The 18,608-nt window shown below is 41.9% G+C and overlaps 3 protein-coding genes across 4 annotated transcripts; all 3 read right to left on the reverse strand.

The window, feature by feature from the left end:
- Positions 1 to 3,187: 3,187 nt before the first annotated feature.
- LOC148568517 (uncharacterized) lies at positions 3,188 to 5,587 on the reverse strand. Its single transcript, XM_088484715.1, has 2 exons — positions 4,189 to 5,587; positions 3,188 to 3,546 (listed from the first exon to the last, which is right to left on the reverse strand). Exons 1-2 carry the CDS (start codon positions 5,585 to 5,587, stop codon positions 3,188 to 3,190), a joined length of 1,758 nt encoding a protein of 585 aa, XP_088340841.1.
- Positions 5,588 to 11,018: 5,431 nt separating this feature from the next.
- LOC107637836 (MIZU-KUSSEI-like protein (Protein of unknown function, DUF617)) lies at positions 11,019 to 12,427 on the reverse strand. Its single transcript, XM_016341123.3, has one exon. It carries the CDS (start codon positions 12,425 to 12,427, stop codon positions 11,465 to 11,467), a length of 963 nt encoding a protein of 320 aa, XP_016196609.2. The 3' UTR covers positions 11,019 to 11,464.
- Positions 12,428 to 13,708: 1,281 nt separating this feature from the next.
- LCD1 (reticulata-like protein, putative (DUF3411)) lies at positions 13,709 to 18,100 on the reverse strand. Of its 2 annotated transcripts, none has more exons than XM_016342912.3 (8): positions 17,785 to 18,100; positions 16,832 to 17,513; positions 16,584 to 16,682; positions 15,971 to 16,191; positions 15,562 to 15,631; positions 15,402 to 15,481; positions 14,758 to 14,822; positions 13,709 to 14,229 (listed from the first exon to the last, which is right to left on the reverse strand). In XM_016342912.3, the coding sequence occupies exons 2-8, from the start codon at positions 17,417 to 17,419 to the stop codon at positions 14,036 to 14,038; spliced, it is 1,317 nt and encodes a 438-aa protein (XP_016198398.1). In that variant the 5' UTR covers positions 17,420 to 17,513; positions 17,785 to 18,100; the 3' UTR covers positions 13,709 to 14,035. The 2 variants fall into 2 exon arrangements, with proteins under 2 accessions (XP_016198398.1, XP_016198399.1); XM_016342913.3 differs by having other exon boundaries at positions 16,832 to 17,463; positions 17,785 to 17,923.
- Positions 18,101 to 18,608: the final 508 nt, after the last annotated feature.

Consider the following 18,608-nt stretch of genomic DNA (forward strand, 5'->3'; position numbering starts at 1 on the left):
TAAGAGAGATATTTGAATTCGAAAGTTGGTTAGGAGCTTTGAAGGGCCGGTTCTGGGCCTTCGGGTCGAGACGGGTTGTCCCCGGGTAACCGGGTATGCGGGATCTGTGGGTCGGATCCGTAACAGTTGCCCCCGCAGCGGGAGAGTGAGCGAGGTCGGTCTGTCGCTAGGAGACGTTTGTTATGGGCTCGATTTTTTCTCGGGTGCCCGTCTGATTTCTTTGAGATGAGGTCGGTGCATCGATTTTCGTATCGTGGAAGATTCGTCTGATCGTTTAGGTCTGACGTGACTCTTCCGTATCAGTCGCGTCTGTTGCGTTCTTCGAGGCGTTACCTTCTTTCGAGGAGGTATTTATTGCAAGCTGCACTTTTTCTTTTTTGCCCTTGCGTTTGCTTTGCTTTCTAAGGGTATTTTCGTCGTTTTGCTTTTTTCAAAAACCGTTTTGGTTTTCCTCCTTCAGTTCCCTCGTTCTGCTTTTACTTCTCTATTGCTTCTTTTTCCAACCAGAGCATTTCCCATTCTCCATTTTTGCTTTCTGTGGTTTCGGTTGGTCTTCTTCTGCGGCATCTTTCCTTCGGGTTTTCTTCCTTTGATTTGTCAGGTTAGCATTTCTCTTGTTTCTTTTTGCTTCTTCTGCTTTGTTTTCTGCAGTATTTTGTTTTTGTTTTTGCTAAGTTTAGTTTTAGAGTAGTTTTGTGGTGTTTGTATGGTGGTTAGATAGTTCTGTTGGGTTTTTTAGAAAAGGGCTGGGGCGAGTGCCACCGTATAATTGGTGGTGTGCGGTGGCGGTGTTTGTTTTTGGTTTTTTACCCGCCGTCGTTTTCTGCCGTGAGGTTTGGCTGACGGTGGTGCTCGTCGATATTTTAGGTATGGCTCGCCGACGGACGGAGGGTGTGAGGGCTCCGGTGGCCCCGGCGGGGGTGTCCCTGACCTTTTTTCTTGGGTCACCAGTGATGTTTGGGGGACACCGTTGCGGATGACGGAGGCGGACCTCCAACGGCTCCGTGATGAAGGGGCTGTTTGTGGGGGTGGCGATGCCGAACGCCACTACGAGCTTGCCCTCCCTGGGGTTGACGAGAGGGTTTGCTATACCAATCTCGACTCCCCGACAGTGCCGGATTGGATGTGGGTGTATGAGGCGATGTTTACCCGGCTTGGTGTTCGGCTTCCCTTTTCTCCGTTTGTTCAGCAGTTGTTGAATCGGTGCTCCGTGGCGCCGTCCCAGCTACATCCGAACAGCTGGGCGGCGATACGGTCTTTTGAACTTGTTTGTGATTTTTTAGAGCTACCTGCCTCAGTAAATATTTTTCTTTTCCTTTTCTTGTGTACTCTTCTGACTAAGGAGGGGAAGCATAAGAAGGGGTATGTATCTTTCCGAGCTCAGCCCCACCGTCGGGTTTTTGGTTTGTATGAAGACTTCTTCCATGGTTTTAAGAGTGGTTACTTTAAAGTTCGTCCCGCGAGGGGGCATCACCCTTTTTGGTTGACGCTGGAGGGTGAACGTCGGTTCCCCACTTACTGGAACTTTAAGGCTGGTCCGTCCGTGTTTACTCGGGTTTCGAAGGAGTTCTTGTCCTCGGAGGAGCGGGATATCGCTTTTGTTCTGTGGCAGTTATTTGGGGAGCGTCCTCTTAATCCTCGGGATGTGATGGGTGATCCAGTTGCTTGCCGGTCGTATGTTGGTGTGTGTCGTGTGTGTCCGTTCTTTTTTTTTTTTTTTTGGTTTTTATGTTTTGTTTCCCGTTTTCGTAACTTGGGATTTTTGTTTCTTATTTCCTTGCAGTTGAGATGGCTGGTGGCTTGACATCCTTGGCGCGTCTGAAGGCGGTGATGGCCCAGGAGGAGGGGTCGTCGTCCCCGGCTACTCCTGTTTCTAATCCTGCCGTGGACTCTCAGCCGGTTTCTTAGGAGGTGATTTCCTCGGGTGCGCGGGCCGACGCTCAAGTTTCTCCTGGCCCTGCGAACTCTCCTGAAGTCGTCGTGGTGACGGCTGCTGAGGCTTCTCGGAAGAGAAAGAGGCCTGAGGACCCGAGCAGTGAGACTTTTGAGGATGAGGGTCTTGTGGCCAGCGTGATGGATCGACGCTTCGATACCCCGGGGTTTATTGATCAACACTTGATGCCTGGAACGGAGCCATTTTTTATGGCTGCGATGTTTCATTCCAGGCCAAGTCGGTGTATCGTGCTCTCCTCCGGTCTGCCGTTGTTGTTCGGAAGGCTGAGCCTGTGATGGCTCAGGTTGGTTTGCTAGATAAGAAACTTCGTCATTCTCATGCTGAGGTAGCCAAGTTGAAGGGGGAACTTAAGGCTGCCGAAGCTGCGAGGGAGAGGGCTGTGAAGTCTTCTGAGGAGGCCGGGGCAGAGATTCTTTGACTTGCCGAGGTTGAAACTTCGCTTCTCTCTCAGTTGGCAGATGAGCGGCAGCGGGCTTCCGATGTGGGTTCTCAGGCTGCCATGCTTCTCGCCGAGTCGGAGGCTCTAAAGGCCGAGGTTGCTGCCTTGAAGAGGGAGAAGACGGAGTTGCTAGCTGATGCGAAGGATGCGATTGCGGCTACCGAGGAAACGATGAGGGCTCAAGCTTCAGTGCTAGCTCCTGGTGTGGATATGTCCGTGATGGGGGCCTTCAAGACTGTTCGTGATGGCCAGATCGTTGACCTTGAGTAGCTTTTACCTTTATCTCTTTGGATTTTTCTTTGAACTGTGTTTTGGATATTTTCGGATGGCCAAGGGCCGTGTATTTTGACTTTGGAACACTTTTATTTTCGTTTTAATAGTGCTTATTGGCAGTTCGGGCCTTTTGTATGTTCCGTTGTTACGTTGGTTTTGGGCCGTCCGGGCCTATCATATATTCCGTTTTAGGCTATTCCGTGTGTATTTCGTTTGTTTCCTCGGACCGTCGTTTGGTCGGGTTCTTTTGTGGATATCCGCGTGTTTGGGCCTGGGGGGTGATCAGTCCCCCAGTTGCGGCCGTGTTTTTGTTCCGTATTTGGGACACTTAGGAAAATAGAAATAGCTGTTTTAATGGAATTTTTATTGATGGTTGGGCCTCGTTAAAACCCTCCGTTGGTGGCGGGAAAGAGTACCCGAGTTTAAAACTTAGATGAGAAATAAAACCTTAGAATTTGTAAACTGGTAGGAGAAGTACAAAAACAGAAATGAGGACAAGGGTGCGACCTTTGTAGGTTGGTCTAGGCGTAGTATCGTCGCAAGTTGGCGGCGTTCCATGTTCTCGGGACTTCGTCGCCGTTGAGCCGTTCGAGTTTGTACGCTCCTTTTCCGATTACAGCCTTGATTCTATATGGTCCTTCCCAGTTGGGGGTGAGCTTCCCTTCCCCTGGGGTCGGGGGACCGATATCGTTTCGTCGTAAGACGAGGTCGTCGGCCGCAAATTCTCGCCGGATGACTCCGTGATTGTATCTCAGGCTGATTCTTTGCTTTAGGGCTAGCTCCCTGAGATGGGTTATGCTTCTTGTTTCGTCAATGAGGTCTCGTTCTACTTCCTCGTCGTTACCTCCGACCGTTTTCCTGGGGCTTGGGTCTCCGATCTCTACCGGGATGACCGCCTCAACACCGTATGTTAGTCGGAAAGGTGTTTCTCCCGTTGTCGTATGAGGTGTGGTTCGGTATGACCATAGAACCGACCCGAGTTCGTCGGCTCATTGTCCTTTGGCTTCGTCGAGCCGCTTTTTAAGTCCTTTGACGATTATTTTGTTTGCGGATTCCACCTGTCCGTTTGTCTGGGGGTGTTCTACCGAGCTGAAACGGTGAGATACACGTAGCCCCTCTAAAAATTCTCTGAATTTTTTGTCGGTAAATTGGGTTCCGTTGTCCGAGATAACGATCTCGGGGATCCCGAATCGGGTGATGATCTGACGCCAGAGGAATTTTCGGCATTGGGTTGCCGTTATGGAGGACAGGGGTTCGGCTTCGATCCATTTAGTGTAGTAGTCTATGGCGACGATGAGGTATCCAAGCTGGCCGGGTGCCGTAGGGAAGGGTCCGACGAGGTCGATGCCCCAAGTGCCGAACGGCCGCTCTGCCGATATGGTGCTGAGCTGGTGCGGCGCGGCTTGGTGGATATTGGCGTGCCTTTGGCATTTGTCGCAGTTTTTAACTATTTGTATGGAATCCCGGATAACCGTGGGCCAGAAGTAGCCTGCTCTGATGACTTTTTGGGCTAAAGTTTTGCCTCCGACGTGGTGACCGCAGCAGCCTTCGTGGATTTCACGGAGTATGTACTCCGTGTTCTCGGGTTCGATGCATTTGAGCAGGGGTTGCGAGAATCCGCGTTTGTATAGCTGTCCTGCGACAATGGTATAGTTGGCTGCTTCCCTTTTTATTCGTTTTTCCTCTTTGGGGTCTGGTGGCAGTGTTCCTTCGAGGAGGTATTGCAGGATAGGGTAGGTCCAAGATCCCTGGTTTGAGATTGTCAGGTGAGCGTTGGTTGTTGTTGACACGGAGGGTGTCTTAACGACTTCCTGGATTAACGATTTGTTACCGTGTCCGGGTTTGGTACTGGCTAGCTTGGAGAGTAGGTCTGCTCTGGCATTTCGTTCCCTAGGGACGTGCTGTATGGTGACGTGTTCGAATCCTTCTTTTAGTTTGTTTACCTTGGCGAGGTATTGTTGGAGTAGGGGATCTCGTGTCTGGTAGTCTCCGTTAATTTGGGAACTGACTACATGTGAATCGGTATTTACTTCTAGGACCTTTGCTCCGACTTCCCGGGCTAAGGATAGGCCTGCCAAGAGGGCCTCGTATTCTGCTTGGTTATTTGATACTGGAAATTCGTATCGTACCGACTGTTCGATCGTGATCCCATCTTGGTTTTCGAGTATGACTCCGGCGCCTCCGTAGGTGGAGTTTGATGAGCCGTCGACATGTAGTTTCCATGATTCGGGGGTGAGCTTTCCCGGAGTCATCTCGGCGATGAAGTCGGCCATAGCTTGTGCTTTGATCGCATTTCGGGGTTCGAATTTGATCTGAAATTGAGATAGTTCGATGGACCACACTAGCATTCTTCCCGCTAGGTCGGGTTTCTGCAACACCTGCTTGACCGCCTGGTCGGTTCGAACCGTCATGGGATGAGCTTGGAAGTATTGTCGTAGGCGTCGGGAGGCTGTAAGGAGTGTGAAAGCTAGCTTTTCTAAGCGTGAGTAGCGAGCTTCCGCATCTTGTAGGAATTTGCTTATGAAGTATACGGGTTTTTGTTCCTTTTTCTCGTTTTCACGGACAAGTGCTGCTGCGAGTGCCTCTTCCGTTATGGAGAGGTATAAGTAAAGTGTTTCCCCTGTTTGGGGTTTGGCGAGGATTGGTGGTTCCACTAGGACCCTCTTGAAGTGTTGGAATGCTTCTTCACATTCCGTCTCCCATTTGAAAGGGGCTCCTTTTTTCATTAGTTTGAAGAAAGGGGTCGCTTTTTGAGCCGATGCCCCGAGAAAGCGCGATAACGCCGTCAGTCGGCCGGTAAGCTTTTGGATGTCTTTAAGGTTTTTGGGGCTTGTCATCTCGAGGACGGCGCGACATTTCTCTAGGTTTGCTTCAACTCCGCGTTGCGTAATCATGAAGCCGAGGAACTTCCCAGCCTCCATTCCGAAGGCACATTTTGCCGGGTTGAGTCGCATTTGGTGCTTTCGTAGGGTGTTCATTATGACCTTGAGGTCGTCGGTTAGTTGTTCGCCGGATTCGGTCTTGGCGAGCATGTCGTCTATGTAGACTTCTAATTTGTTACCGGACAGGTCTCGAAATATCTTGTTAACAAGTCTTTGATAGGTTGCTCCAGCATTTTTCAAGCCGAAGGGCATTACTGTGTAGCAGTACGTCCCGTCCGGGGTGATGAACGCTGTTTTCTCTTCGTCAGGTCGGTGCATCGGAACCTGGTTGTATCCGGAATATGCGTCCATGAAGCTGAGGTATCGGTGACCAGATGCAGCGTCTACCAATCCGTCGATGTTTGGTAGGGGGAAGGCGTCCTTCGGACAAGCTTTGTTGAGGTCCGTGTAGTCAATGCACATTCGCCATTTCCCGTTAGATTTTTTCACTAGTACGACGTTGGCTAGCCAGGTCGTGTAGGGGAGTTCCCGGATGAAGTTGGCCTCGAGTAGGGCTTTAACTTGTTTTTTGACTTCGGTGGCTCGGTCTGATGACATTTTTCTTCTTCTTTGTGCTACTGGGTTAGCTTTGGGGTCCACGGCTAGACGGTGGGACATTAGGTCGGGGATTATTCCCGGCATGTCGGCTGGTGTGAATGCAAACAGGTCTCTATTTTGTTTCAGGAGTTGAGAGAGTTCCTCTTTGAGGTCATATGGGAGGTTCCTATTAATAAAGGTGTATTCATCTTTGGTTGGCCCTATTTGTAGTTTTTCCATATCTCCTTCTGGCTCTGGCCTGGGTTGGCCATCTTGTCGGGCATCCAGGTCAGCTAGGAATACTCCGGCCGCATCTCGGGATTTCTTCCTTAGGGCTAGGCTGGTGTTGTCGCATTCGGCTGCGACTTCTCGGTCCCCGTGGATGGTATCGACGGAGCCGTCGTCGGTTCTGAATTTCATAAGGAGGTATTTGGTAAAGATGACTGCGGAGAAGTCATTGATTGCTTTCCTTCCGAGGATCACGTTATAGGCTGTGGAGTCTTTTAGGACTACGAATTCAGATAGGATTGTCTTCTTCTGGCTGCTCGTTCCTATGGTGATGGGAAGTGTGATTGAGCCGTCTGGTTTGAGAAAGTTGTCTCCGAGTCCCGTGACGCCGTGGCGGTGTGTTTGGAGGTTGTCGTTGTGGAGTCCGAGTTTATCGAAGGCTCCTCGAAAAAGGATGTTTGAGTCTGCCCTGGTGTCTACCAGTATCCTTCGTACGAGTCCTGTTCCGATTCTGGCTGAGATAACGAAAGGGGCATCCTCGGCTGAGGTGCCGTGTTGGCAGTCCTCTGGTAAGAACGTTATCGTATTGTCGGCCGCGGAGATTGGGGCTTGGTTCCTTACAGCCATTACCTTGAGGTCTTTCTTCATTGTTAGTTTTGACTTGCTCGATACGTCCTTGCCTGTGATGACGTTTACTATGATGGTCGGATCTTCCTCTGGGCTTTCCCTGGGGGGTTGCTTTTAGGTTCTCGGGTTACGTCCTTCTCTCTCCGGCGACCTGTCTCTCTCCGCGCGTCTCGGTTCTCTGATGATTTTGGCAAATTCTGGGAGTTTGCCGTCTCGTATGGCTTGTTCAAGGGCGTCTTTAAGGTCAAAATAATCTTGTGTTTTGTGACCGTAACCTCGGTGGTATTCGCAATAGAGGGTTTTGTTGCCTCCTGTCCTTTCTTTGAGTTGTCGGGCTTTCGGAATGATGCCTCGATCTGCTATTTGGTGGTATATCTCGGTAATTGGTGATGTCAGGGGCGTGTAATTAGAGAATTTGCCTATTCTCGGTGGTCGGCTGGTCGGCCTGGGGTGGTCCCGTTGATTCTCTTTAGGTGTTGGGTTATGGTGAGAAGCCGAATTGCCGCGTTGGGTGTTGCCGTGCTGCCGCTTGTTGGCCGCGACGACCTGGCTGACTTCTTCGTCGTTGATGTAGTCTTTGGCGACGTTCTGGATCTCATGCATGGTCCATACCGGTCTGGTGGTGAGGTGTTTGCGAAAATCTTCGTTCATTAGCCCATTGGTTAGGCAAAGGCTTGCGACGGAATCCGTGAGTCCGTCGACCGTTAGGCATTCGTCGTTGAAGCGGTCGAGGTATTTTCTTGTGGATTCCTCTTGTTTTTGTGTGACCCCTAGTAAGCTGATGGGGTGTTTGGCTTTAGTGATCCTAGTAGTGAACTGGGCCATGAACTTTCGTGTAATATCGTGGAAACTGGCTATGGATCCGTTTGGGAGGGCGTTGAACCATTTGATCGCTGGCCCGGCGAGGGTTACCGGGAAGGCTCTGCATCGGACCGCGACGGTCGCTCCTTCTAGGTTCATTATGGCTTCAAAAGCCGTTAGATGTTCTTGGGGATCCTTAGTTCCATCGTACTTCATATCGGTAGGTTTGTCGAAGCCTTTGGGGAGTTTTGCTCTTAGGATTCTTTCTGTAAAGGGTGTAGCTCCCATTATTATATGGTCGTTTCTCGTGCGTTTGGTGTTTCGGTCCCTCCGATCTTCGTCTGAGTAGTGTTGATAACTCAGATCTTGAGAAGCGCTGCGGTTATGTTTCTTGTTGTATCGCCGTTCTGGCGATTTCTCGTGTCTGTGGTCGCGTGAGGAGCTGCGACCGTCTCTTCTGTCGTGTCGTCGGGTTGGCGACCTACCGCGGCGAGACCTTGATCTGGAGGTTGCATGGCTTCCATGTTCGTTGTTGTGTTTTTCTTTATTGGTTATCTTGCCTTCGAGTTCCTGAACCCGGAGGCAGAGATCCTGGATGATCTGTGCCGCTTTGTCCCTGGCTTTCTCAGGATGTCGTCGATTCGTGACGTCGTGGTCGTTCGCGTTTTGGACAGTACTCGCTATTCTCGCTTGGTTTGTGACCTCTCGGTGCTCGGGGGTTGGGTTAATCGGTTGAGAGTCATCCTGGCTTGAGGGGGTTTCCTCCAGGACGTCCCCCATCGGGCCCAGCTGGCGCAGGTTCCCCACAGACGGCGCCAATGTACGAGATGTCTCCGGTACGGATTGAAGGGTGGATCGGGAACCCGCAGGCAGGGCTGGAACCGGATTGCTTGACTGGAGCGATGGGGGGTGGTACCTGCAAAGACACTCCGACGCTCGAGTCAGAATGGATCTGAGAGGTATGAGGTGTCAGGAATGAATGATACCTGAAGGGACTTGGGTCCTCCTTTTATAGGTGATGGCCGTTATCTTATCTTATCTTGTTTGATTAAGATAAGAGAGATATTTGAATTCGAAAGTTGGTTAGGAGCTTTGAAGGGCTGGTTCTGGGCCTTTGGGTCGAGACGGGTTGTCCCCGGGTAACCGGGTATGCGGGATCCGTGGGTCGGATCCGTAACAGTTACCAAACATTTTCGTATCTCAAATTACGATATTCCAAAAGGCTTCATATAGCACTTGAACGTGTAAATAAAAAATTTTAAAAAAATAACAAATTAATCCTTGATTTTTTAGTTTGCGTATATTTAAATTCTTGAAAATTTAAAAATATGTTTGAATTTTTCACTTTTTTTTTAATTTGGACATATCAATTCTGAGTCTAATTTGTCTTATTTTAAAATTTTTTTCACATATACATCCGTATTAATCAGGTTAATATAACGAGAATCATATTTGATTTTTCTATTAAGTCTGACAAACTCAAATGAACATGAAAAATCAATATATTTAAATTTTAAAAAGTCAAAAATTTAAATATATTTTTAAATTCTAAAAAATTTAAATACATATAAAAAATCAAAAACCTATTTATCATTTTCTTAAAAATCTATAAAAACCTGTACATAACAATCCCAAGTCCAAAGATATTAAACATATATAAAAATTTCAAAATTTATTTGAATACTTTACAACACAAAAGCGGGTATTTAGGCTGCGTTTGTTTACAGAGACAGGACATTGAGACAAGGACACTGAGACACAAAATCGTATTTGGCAGATGAGATATGGACAGAGACAATGTGTTAATGTGTCCAGAGACACTGAATTAGTGTATTTTGTGTCCATCCTAACAGAAAGGACACAAAGACACTAACAAGAGACATAACTTATTTTTTATTTTTTCTTTCATTATTCTTGTTAATTTTTCATAATTATATTTTTTATTGTTATATTTTTTATCTCAAATTTTTGGACTACAAAAAAATGAGAATAAATTGAATTTTCATAATTTGTTCTAGTTTATCATCAAATAAAATATAAAAATACAAAATTTTATATCTTTATCCATCAATGTCTTATTCTATCATATTTTCAGTGTCTTGTCCTATCATGTTTTTAAAAACAAACGCAGCCTTACAGAATACATCCCGAGTGGAGTCAAGTTACACATTCAAACAAAACTTATTCATGAAGGTAAACACGCGTCCTAATCTCCAGCTGCCACGAACCCAAAAAGGACAAGGCTCCTAGTTAGCCTCTTTCCCAAAGGCTTATGCTAAAACTCACCTTTAGAAACTGTGTTGTGTAGAATCCACGTCTTTTTTGGTCAAGAATCCCCACTTTTTTTGTATGATTGCCTAGTGTAGAGGATGCACTAAAAATGCTAAGTCCAAATAACACTAGTTGGATTCTGGTTTTCATTATCTTATACAAAATAGTATAAAGATAAAAAAAATAATGCTTGTACTATTTTTTATGGCTTTTATAACATGAAATATAAATTTTTTATTAATCATTTTTAACAAAAGATAAAAAATATACAAAAATATGTATACAAAAATAGTAGATATAATATTCTTTCATAGACTATTAGACCACTTATTTAGAAAATTATGCCACTGGAGGCTTGTAAGTTACTATAAAATTCACCTTGTCTTCAAAACAATTGGCAAGAAGTTATTTTTAAAAGTTTATCATGGCCAGCAACTATAGTTTATTCACGTTATTGTAACCAAATAGTCCAAAATCCGAAAGAGAAAAAAAAACGGATAATATTTTACTGAGATACCAACTACCGAAAATGAAAAAGTTTGCATAAATAATTGAAAAGAAATCTGAATAAATAGGATAACGTATTCAATTACAATTACAGAATTTCAGATCATAGACTTACATAAGTAAATAAGAGACAGTCTTAAAAATCAACATTTTTATTAAAATTTTGTCAACACTTAATTAATTAAAAAAATAATAAATTTCACACTATTAGATATAATTTTATACTATTAAAAATATTAGTGATAACTAATTAATAGGAACAAATCACAAAAACCGCTGACTTTAAGTAATCCAAAAGAAATCTGAATGAATCAAAAGTGGTAAGTTATTCAATTACAAAATTTTGAGAGGCAACAAAAGTTGGAAATTGGAAATTGCAAGAGATTCCATGCTCTTCTTCCGTTCTTCGTTCAAATCTTTTATACACATTGCTAAAGTCTATGGAGTATAGACAATTTTGAAAGAATATATACAATACAATATAACCAACTGAGATTTATCCTAGAAAAACCCATCAACAAATCACATGGGCAACAACACCACAATTATAACCCAGCATACTCTAACCCTCTATCCCAAAAAATAAAAAAATAAAAAACAACAAAAAAAAAGAAAAATATACAACACCCAGATCTCACTAATCACACTACAGAGTACAAGTCCAACTCATCTAAAAAAAATCCAGCAAAATGGAAAATAACCAACACACTCAAAAAGTCAAGAAAACCAATAGTTTTCTTTTCAATTCTATATCCCGAAAGAAAAAGAAGAAAATTTTTCTTACTGAAACTCTGTACTGGAAAAGAACTCCAAATTATATAAATTACACCCCAGAAAGCGGAGAAAAAAATTCTCTTTCTTTTTTTCTGCTGAATCCAAGAACCGGCACTACCGTACCGAGTTAGCTCAACGATCCAGACCGAGTCCGGATCGGAGCAAGAACACACTGAGTTCCTGACCCGGTCCCTCGTCCGGGTTAATGAGATGAAACGACTCGGAGTCGGCGCTCCCAACCACGTGCTCAAAGTTCGCCCTCATATACATAAGCTCCTCCGATCTCGAGCCTTTACCCGAATGTTGACCCGACCCGAATCCTGCTGGTATGACGCCCGCCCCGACAGATACGCACCGCATGGTCTTGAGAACAGACCGGACGCGCTCCCCGGCGCGGCGTCGTGCCGCGAACCCGCTTTTTCGGCCATTGCAGAATACGGTCCAGACCGGAACGGAGCGGAGGGGACACCTGGCGAGGTCTGGGCGGTGGGGATTGCATTCGAGTGCGATGCGGAGAAGGCCGTTACGCATTTCGCGAACGAGGTCGTTGGTGGAGATGGGGAATTCGAGGAGGAGGGAGGGTTTTGTAGAGAGGCGGTCGTGTTGGACGCAGAACCAGACGTGGCCGCCGCGGTTGCCGAAGATGGTGCCTATCACCATGGATTTGGAGGGGCGAGGTGGTGCCACGGTGGCTGCGGCTCTGGAGGAGGTGGAGGAGGAGGTTGTGGAGGACGAAGGAGAGGTTGCTGTTGTGGTGGTGGGAGGGCGGTGGCGGAGGGAGGAGGTGCTGAAGCGTTTCTTGGTTGAAGTGGCGGAAGAGAAGGGTGTTTTGGGGGTGGCAGGGGTTTTGGTGGTGGTGGAGGTGGTTGTGTTTGCGGTGGATGATGGGAAGAAACAAGGGAGGAAGAATCGACGGAGGAAGTCGATGGTCATGGTGGGTGGTGCAATGAGGTTTCTTGAAGGAAGGGTTTGAGTTGAAGGGAATGGATGTGAGACAGCAGAGATGAGAGTGTAAGAGAAAGAGAGCATGTGTGTATGAATTGTGAAAGGTGGGCTGGCTGGGCATGTGCATGGGTCGTGGTACGGTCCGTGCATGTAGGTTTTATTAACTTTTTTATATTAATATTTAATTTAACATTTTATTTAATTATTTTTATGGATATCCTGATATAGTACATGACTATATCTCTTTTTTGTGACAATAGTACATGACTTATATATTACATGATCGGAAATTTTTTAAATAAATAAAATAAATTCGATATTTATTTATAGTTTATTTTGATATATTTATAGTGTAAAATATTTTACACAATCAATTAATCATATCTATTTTTTTTTAATGATCATTTACATAATCAATATAAAATATAATTATTTTATTGATATAGCACTACACAATTAGATGTACTATTAAACGATATTTGATCGTATACCAAAAGGTTCGTTAAAAGGAAAAAACACTTACCTTTGATTTAGCACGTTTTATTTATTTTATTCAAATTTTAATTTATAGGTATAATTGAGTCAAGTTATAGCTAAATGAATCACAGCCCTTAAATTTGATCTGTAATATTTTTCAATAGGACAAGTTGCGCATAATAATAATAGTCCCTAAACTTAACTTGTTGGATTGAAAAGAAAGAAACAAGAAAAATATTCATAGTGAAAAGTTATATTAAAAGATTGTAAATGATCAAATAGATGAAATAGATAAACAAATAAATAAGTAAATAAATAAATAAAGATGAATAAAAAAAATTTAGAAAATGAGAGAGTTATATCCATCTATAAATTGGTTATGTAATGAGTGGTAGCCTCCAAATTTAGTCGGTTATTACATTGATACTTATTCAAAAAAAAATTAAATAATAAAAATTATTCGATCAATTATGTTAAGAAGTTCACTTAAGAGATATCAAAAAAATAAAAGTACAAACTTTTCCACTATCAAAACTTACAACATAATTTTAATATGATCATTTGTTTCACATTTCAAATAAACTCTATTGTTTCCCATGATTATTATGATATATTCTATATTGTGATTTCTCCTTTTAATTTTTTTAGTCCAATAAAGATTTATTTGTTATAAATTTAAATTTTATTTAAAAATTTATTATAGGTCAATAAATTACTGTATATATAAGATAAGATTCAAATTTTCAATACTTACTTAATTGAATTAGTAAACTAACCACTAAATCAATCTAAGTTGGTTCATTTCCTCCCTCCAATTAATGCATACTAAGTACATTTTAATTTTTACATATCGACGTAAGTGTGCATGATCAAAGCTACGCATAAAGTGCTTTTTTTTATTATTTGTTAATACTATCAGTGCATATATATAGACAGATAGATAGACACATACAATAAATGGAACCCTCCAAAGGAGAGAAGAATGTGAAATGCTTTAACTAGAATAATGCTAAAGTAAGGTAGCTTACAAGAAAATAGCAGCTCATGCTTTTGAATTATTGCCTAAATACTTTATAATAATCCCACAAGGAAAACCACTTTCCAATATCAAACTCAAATCATGCAACCTTAGACCAGGCACTAGCACAAGAAAACCCCTTTGGTCATCATGGGACAATCAATGAACCTGTGATGGAAATCAGCAATGTATGGTTTTCATTGATGATTCCATTTTACTAGAAACATAACATCTTCAAGCTACATTAAAACAAGATAAAGCAGTTACTGCACCCCACTCCACCTAGCCCAGTCAACAAACTGCATACCACCATACACATTGTTGGCGAAACGCACGCCAACGGTGAAAGTCATGGCAACTGCGGGGACTTGTTTCGCCACCGGTGACGCTTCAACCAAGCGTTCAAGTCCATTAATGATCTGGTATCGGGTGTTAGAAGACAAACCGAGGAAGACACCTAAATGTTGATGAAGACAAGAATCAAGTTCATTACATACAGGAATAGAACAGAATAGAATACAAGTCAATATTAGTATATTATCTACTAATAAGCAATGATCAAAATAGAAGCTATTTAAAGAAAAACAGAATCTTGGAAAAGAAACCGACTAGATTGCACATAATTGAACCAATATAAAACGGCTGTTCCAAAGAGATGAAATACAAGTTTCTAAACAACTATGGTAAATAAGCTGTCCAAATAATATTACTAATCGCTCACTAAATCATGTTTCTACCATTCATATGAAAACATTTAATTTAAATAACAAATCCTTCTAGTTTGCCAAACATGGGTAAATTTTATTGTCTAGCAATATCAGTATGGAAAGTCAAGGGTATCAAATTTGGTCTCATAAACGAACTCATTGGCACTGAAACTGAAAATAGTCATACTAGCACAACAAAAACAGAGATATTTTCTAGCAGCATAGTGAAGAAAAGCTAGAAAACATGAACCAATTTTAAACAATGAACACTTGCATACCCCAAAGAGCTGCACTCTTCACAAGAGGTGGCACAGGTACATGATCCTCTGATTTCTTTATGTTCCTGATATATCATAATAGCAGGTCAGAAATTTTTCACTAAAGAAGGATTCATACACTGCAAACCTAGATTTTTTTCATTAATAAACCTTATGGTGCCACCTGCTCAAAAATCCACTATAACTTCTCATTTCAAGTGAGTATCCTTAATCTCTCCAATGATTTTTGGTTTATAATTTATATATTGTAGAGTTTTAAATGGATGAATAGTGGATCAAATATATCATAGAACTTAGGACAATCAGCCAACTTTAAAATCATATTTACGCCATTAATCTTAGAAAGATAATAACAGATTTCAAATAAATGTTCAAACCTTTACATGCTCAATTATTGCAAAGAAGAAAAAAACAAAAACAAGAAAATAATGATTTCCAGTTGAATCTTTTATTTATGACAAAAACATTCGTTATTAGAAGCCCAAATGTCATATACATAATTACAAAATCCTTACAGAACTTTTCTATTGAGGCCAGGGGTAGAAGTGATTGATCAAGGCGGGGTCAGAACAGGGAAAGTAACATTTGTTCCTATTGCCACACAGGTCATCTAAAAATGAATTCTAAAGAGAACAAAACCATACCGTTTTGCAGTCATGATCATATTGGCAATGCCTTGGCCTATAATGCCACATCCAAATCCAACGGCTCCATACATTATGCCCTGAAATTAGAAACATGCTTAAAAATTAACTGAAATGAAACTTCAATAATAAATGGACCAACGACATGACTCGTCCTCACCTTGAAGAAGTATGTTCCGAGTCTTTGCTGTACGGAAAACCTACATCCTGGCCTTTCAGCTTCAAATACACTGTGTAAAGAGAGCAGAAAAGGTTAGACAAAATTCATGCGGTAAAGATACAAGCAGTTCATATAATATTATTTCCATTTGTCTTTTTTAGATGGGCAACAATTGATACTCAACACAAAAGAAACCTATATAAAAAGTTATCGATATGAAAGGAAGCCATTCAATGGCGTGAATTCTTAGATGGAAACTTCTTCACATTAAGAAGACACAATATAAGACATGGAAAGCATTACTACAATGTCTTTTGTAGATAGAGACCTGTTGATATCTCAACACGTAAGAAACGTACACAAAAGATAATGACATGAAAATAGGTCATTTAATGGCATGATGTGTAACCTGCTAGGCAAAGAGGCATAGGCTTTCTGTAGTCTTCCAAGGAATCCACTAGATACTGATGGTTTCCCGATTCTGGCATAGGGTGCCAACATACCTACCAAAGCAATGTTGACAACCAAACCAACCAAAAGATCCGCGACATACAACTCAAATTCAGACCAAAAGTCGTCACCTCTCTTTTGAACTTCGGCAAAAGTAGCACAACAAGAATCAATGACAATCTGCATATCACAAGAGAGTAAAGTTTAAATTTGAAATAAGCATTTTTACAAGTCAAAAATCTATTGAGTGGCAAAGAACACAAAAATTTCACATAAAGCAGACGGCAAGCGTAATTATTATGTACTACTAGTCACAATCTCTATTCGAGGGATATAGCTCATTGCTTTAGCATATAAATACCTTATTGACTAGGTAAGTTGAGCAGACAAAGAACGAGTAAAGCATGAGCTAGTTCCTCAATAAATCATAGCAGGTTATTATATGATAATTCTAAACATTGATCACTAAAAGTTATACATTGTAGAAGAGTTAGATAATTCAATAACTTTAGTCAAGGAACTGAAACATGCAAAATATAAATTATGGTTATTAAGAGATAAACCCTACCAACCTCTGAGCCAATTTTGAAAAGAAACGACGGATCAGCCAGCATTCGATTGCGAAGTGCAGACCAATATTTCATGGCAAATCCCAAAGGCCAGAAAGATCCCTGCAGTTCAAGTATCAATGGAACAACAACATTAAGGTCTAAGGTCCAAGCGACTTTTAATCCTGTCTTACTCAAGATTTGACAATCCATTAGATAATTGCTACCATGAAATAAAAGGGAAAGAAAAGCATGGATATTGGAAACTTTACCTGCATGTCCAAATATCTAAGAAGAAGCACCTTGCGGATTCCCACAGTCTTAGCAGCCTCCAACATATCCGAAGGAAGGGTAGCCCCACGAGCCTGTGTCTCTCTCATTACCTCCTCGTATTTCAATATTGGCCCAAACTCATCTTCTTCTTTGTTACCTCCATCATCATCACTACCGCCACCACCACCACTTCCATCTCCAGCTCCACCGCCTCCAAAGCTCCCGTTACCACCACTACTATCAATCACAACTCTGTTATTATCATCTCTATTAGTTAAAGAGTCCCCAAATTTATGGTCATTATCCATGACACTCTCGCCTCCCCCTTTCGAAACCTTTATTGTAGTTACATCGGATTGTGATTCAGGTGGCAACTGTGACATACTCATTATGAAAAATGTTTTTTTCTTCCGTAGAGATCTATTGCACTTGTTAAGACAAATGATTGGAAATGCAGATTCTTTCAAAACCCTCCTGAAACTCAACCTGTCCAAACTTGAATCTTGACTTACCAGTTTCATCAAAACGGATTCTCTCCTTACACTAACCGGATGTGCCACCCCAAAATTCGAAGAACAACCTGCCATTATCCTCAAAGATTGTAGCTTTGTAGCTTTGTAACTTTGTAGCTCTAACCCAGAAAAGTCGACAAATTCTTAGTTTCTACTTAGCACTCAGCAGCTTAACCAATAAAATTAGGAGAAAAAAAAAATTCAGAACACGCACCAAAACTACTTGAGGCATTGACAGACACTCCAACAAAAACACAATGACTGAACCAAAAGGAAATGCATGTTTCTAGGAATATTCGAAACATTAACTAGAACTCTCAAGCAATGCAATATTTTTTCAAGCGATATCTCACTAACAACGTAAAATAAAACAGCTGAATAACATGATTGAAAACTGCAAAATAAATAAACAAACAATTAGAAAGGGAGAAAAACGGTACCTGTTTGTGGAGGAATAGTGGGAAATGAGTTAGGGGAATATACGGCGGAGTGAGTGGTTCCCCCTATTTCAGACTTTATATATTTGGGAAATTCGCCATGAATTGAATTGAATTAAAGTACTTCATACTTCATAGTTCATGCTACTAAAATATTCAGCAATAATTAATTGTAGAATCCAACACGTGGGGTATGTAATGTATTGCTGATTTCTTGGCCCGCGTGAGATATTTATATCCCAATTTGATTTGATTTGATTTGTACAGGCAGAGAAAATAAAATGATGTTTTTTTATTGGAAGAAAGAAGGAATGGTGTCAGTTGTGTCATGTCATGTGTGGGTGAATTTTGAAGAAAAAAATTTTCTGAGTTATTTTTTAAAAAAAATAAAAATAATTTTATGTTTAAATATTTTATATAAAAATATTATTTTATTTATTTATTATATAAAAAATAATATATTTTAACAAAAATATAAATTTTTATTTTTATTATTAAAAATTTGTCAAATACATTAAAAAATTAATAATTTAATTACACTCAAACAAGTTCAAAATTCCTTATGTTATTGAAAAAAATTGATTAATTTGGATTGAGTAAAACTACACTTTTTTATTTTACATATTGGGGAGGAGTTGGTGTATAATAAGGTTATGGGCGTCCATGGTGCTTCACGCAGTTGTGACGGCTGCGATGAAGAAATCGGACGGACCGATTTCATCACGGTAATCGGACGGTCCGTTTTCGGGACTGGGAGGGTAAACAAATCGGACCGTCCGATTTGTGCCCCCAGTCAGGTGTCACGCATGCAAGTGTCCCCCACCAAA

Source organism: Arachis ipaensis, chromosome B4 (genome assembly GCF_059453495.1).
Source record: "Arachis ipaensis isolate K30076 ecotype BB chromosome B4, ASM5945349v1, whole genome shotgun sequence".
Taxonomy (NCBI): domain Eukaryota; kingdom Viridiplantae; phylum Streptophyta; class Magnoliopsida; order Fabales; family Fabaceae; genus Arachis; species Arachis ipaensis.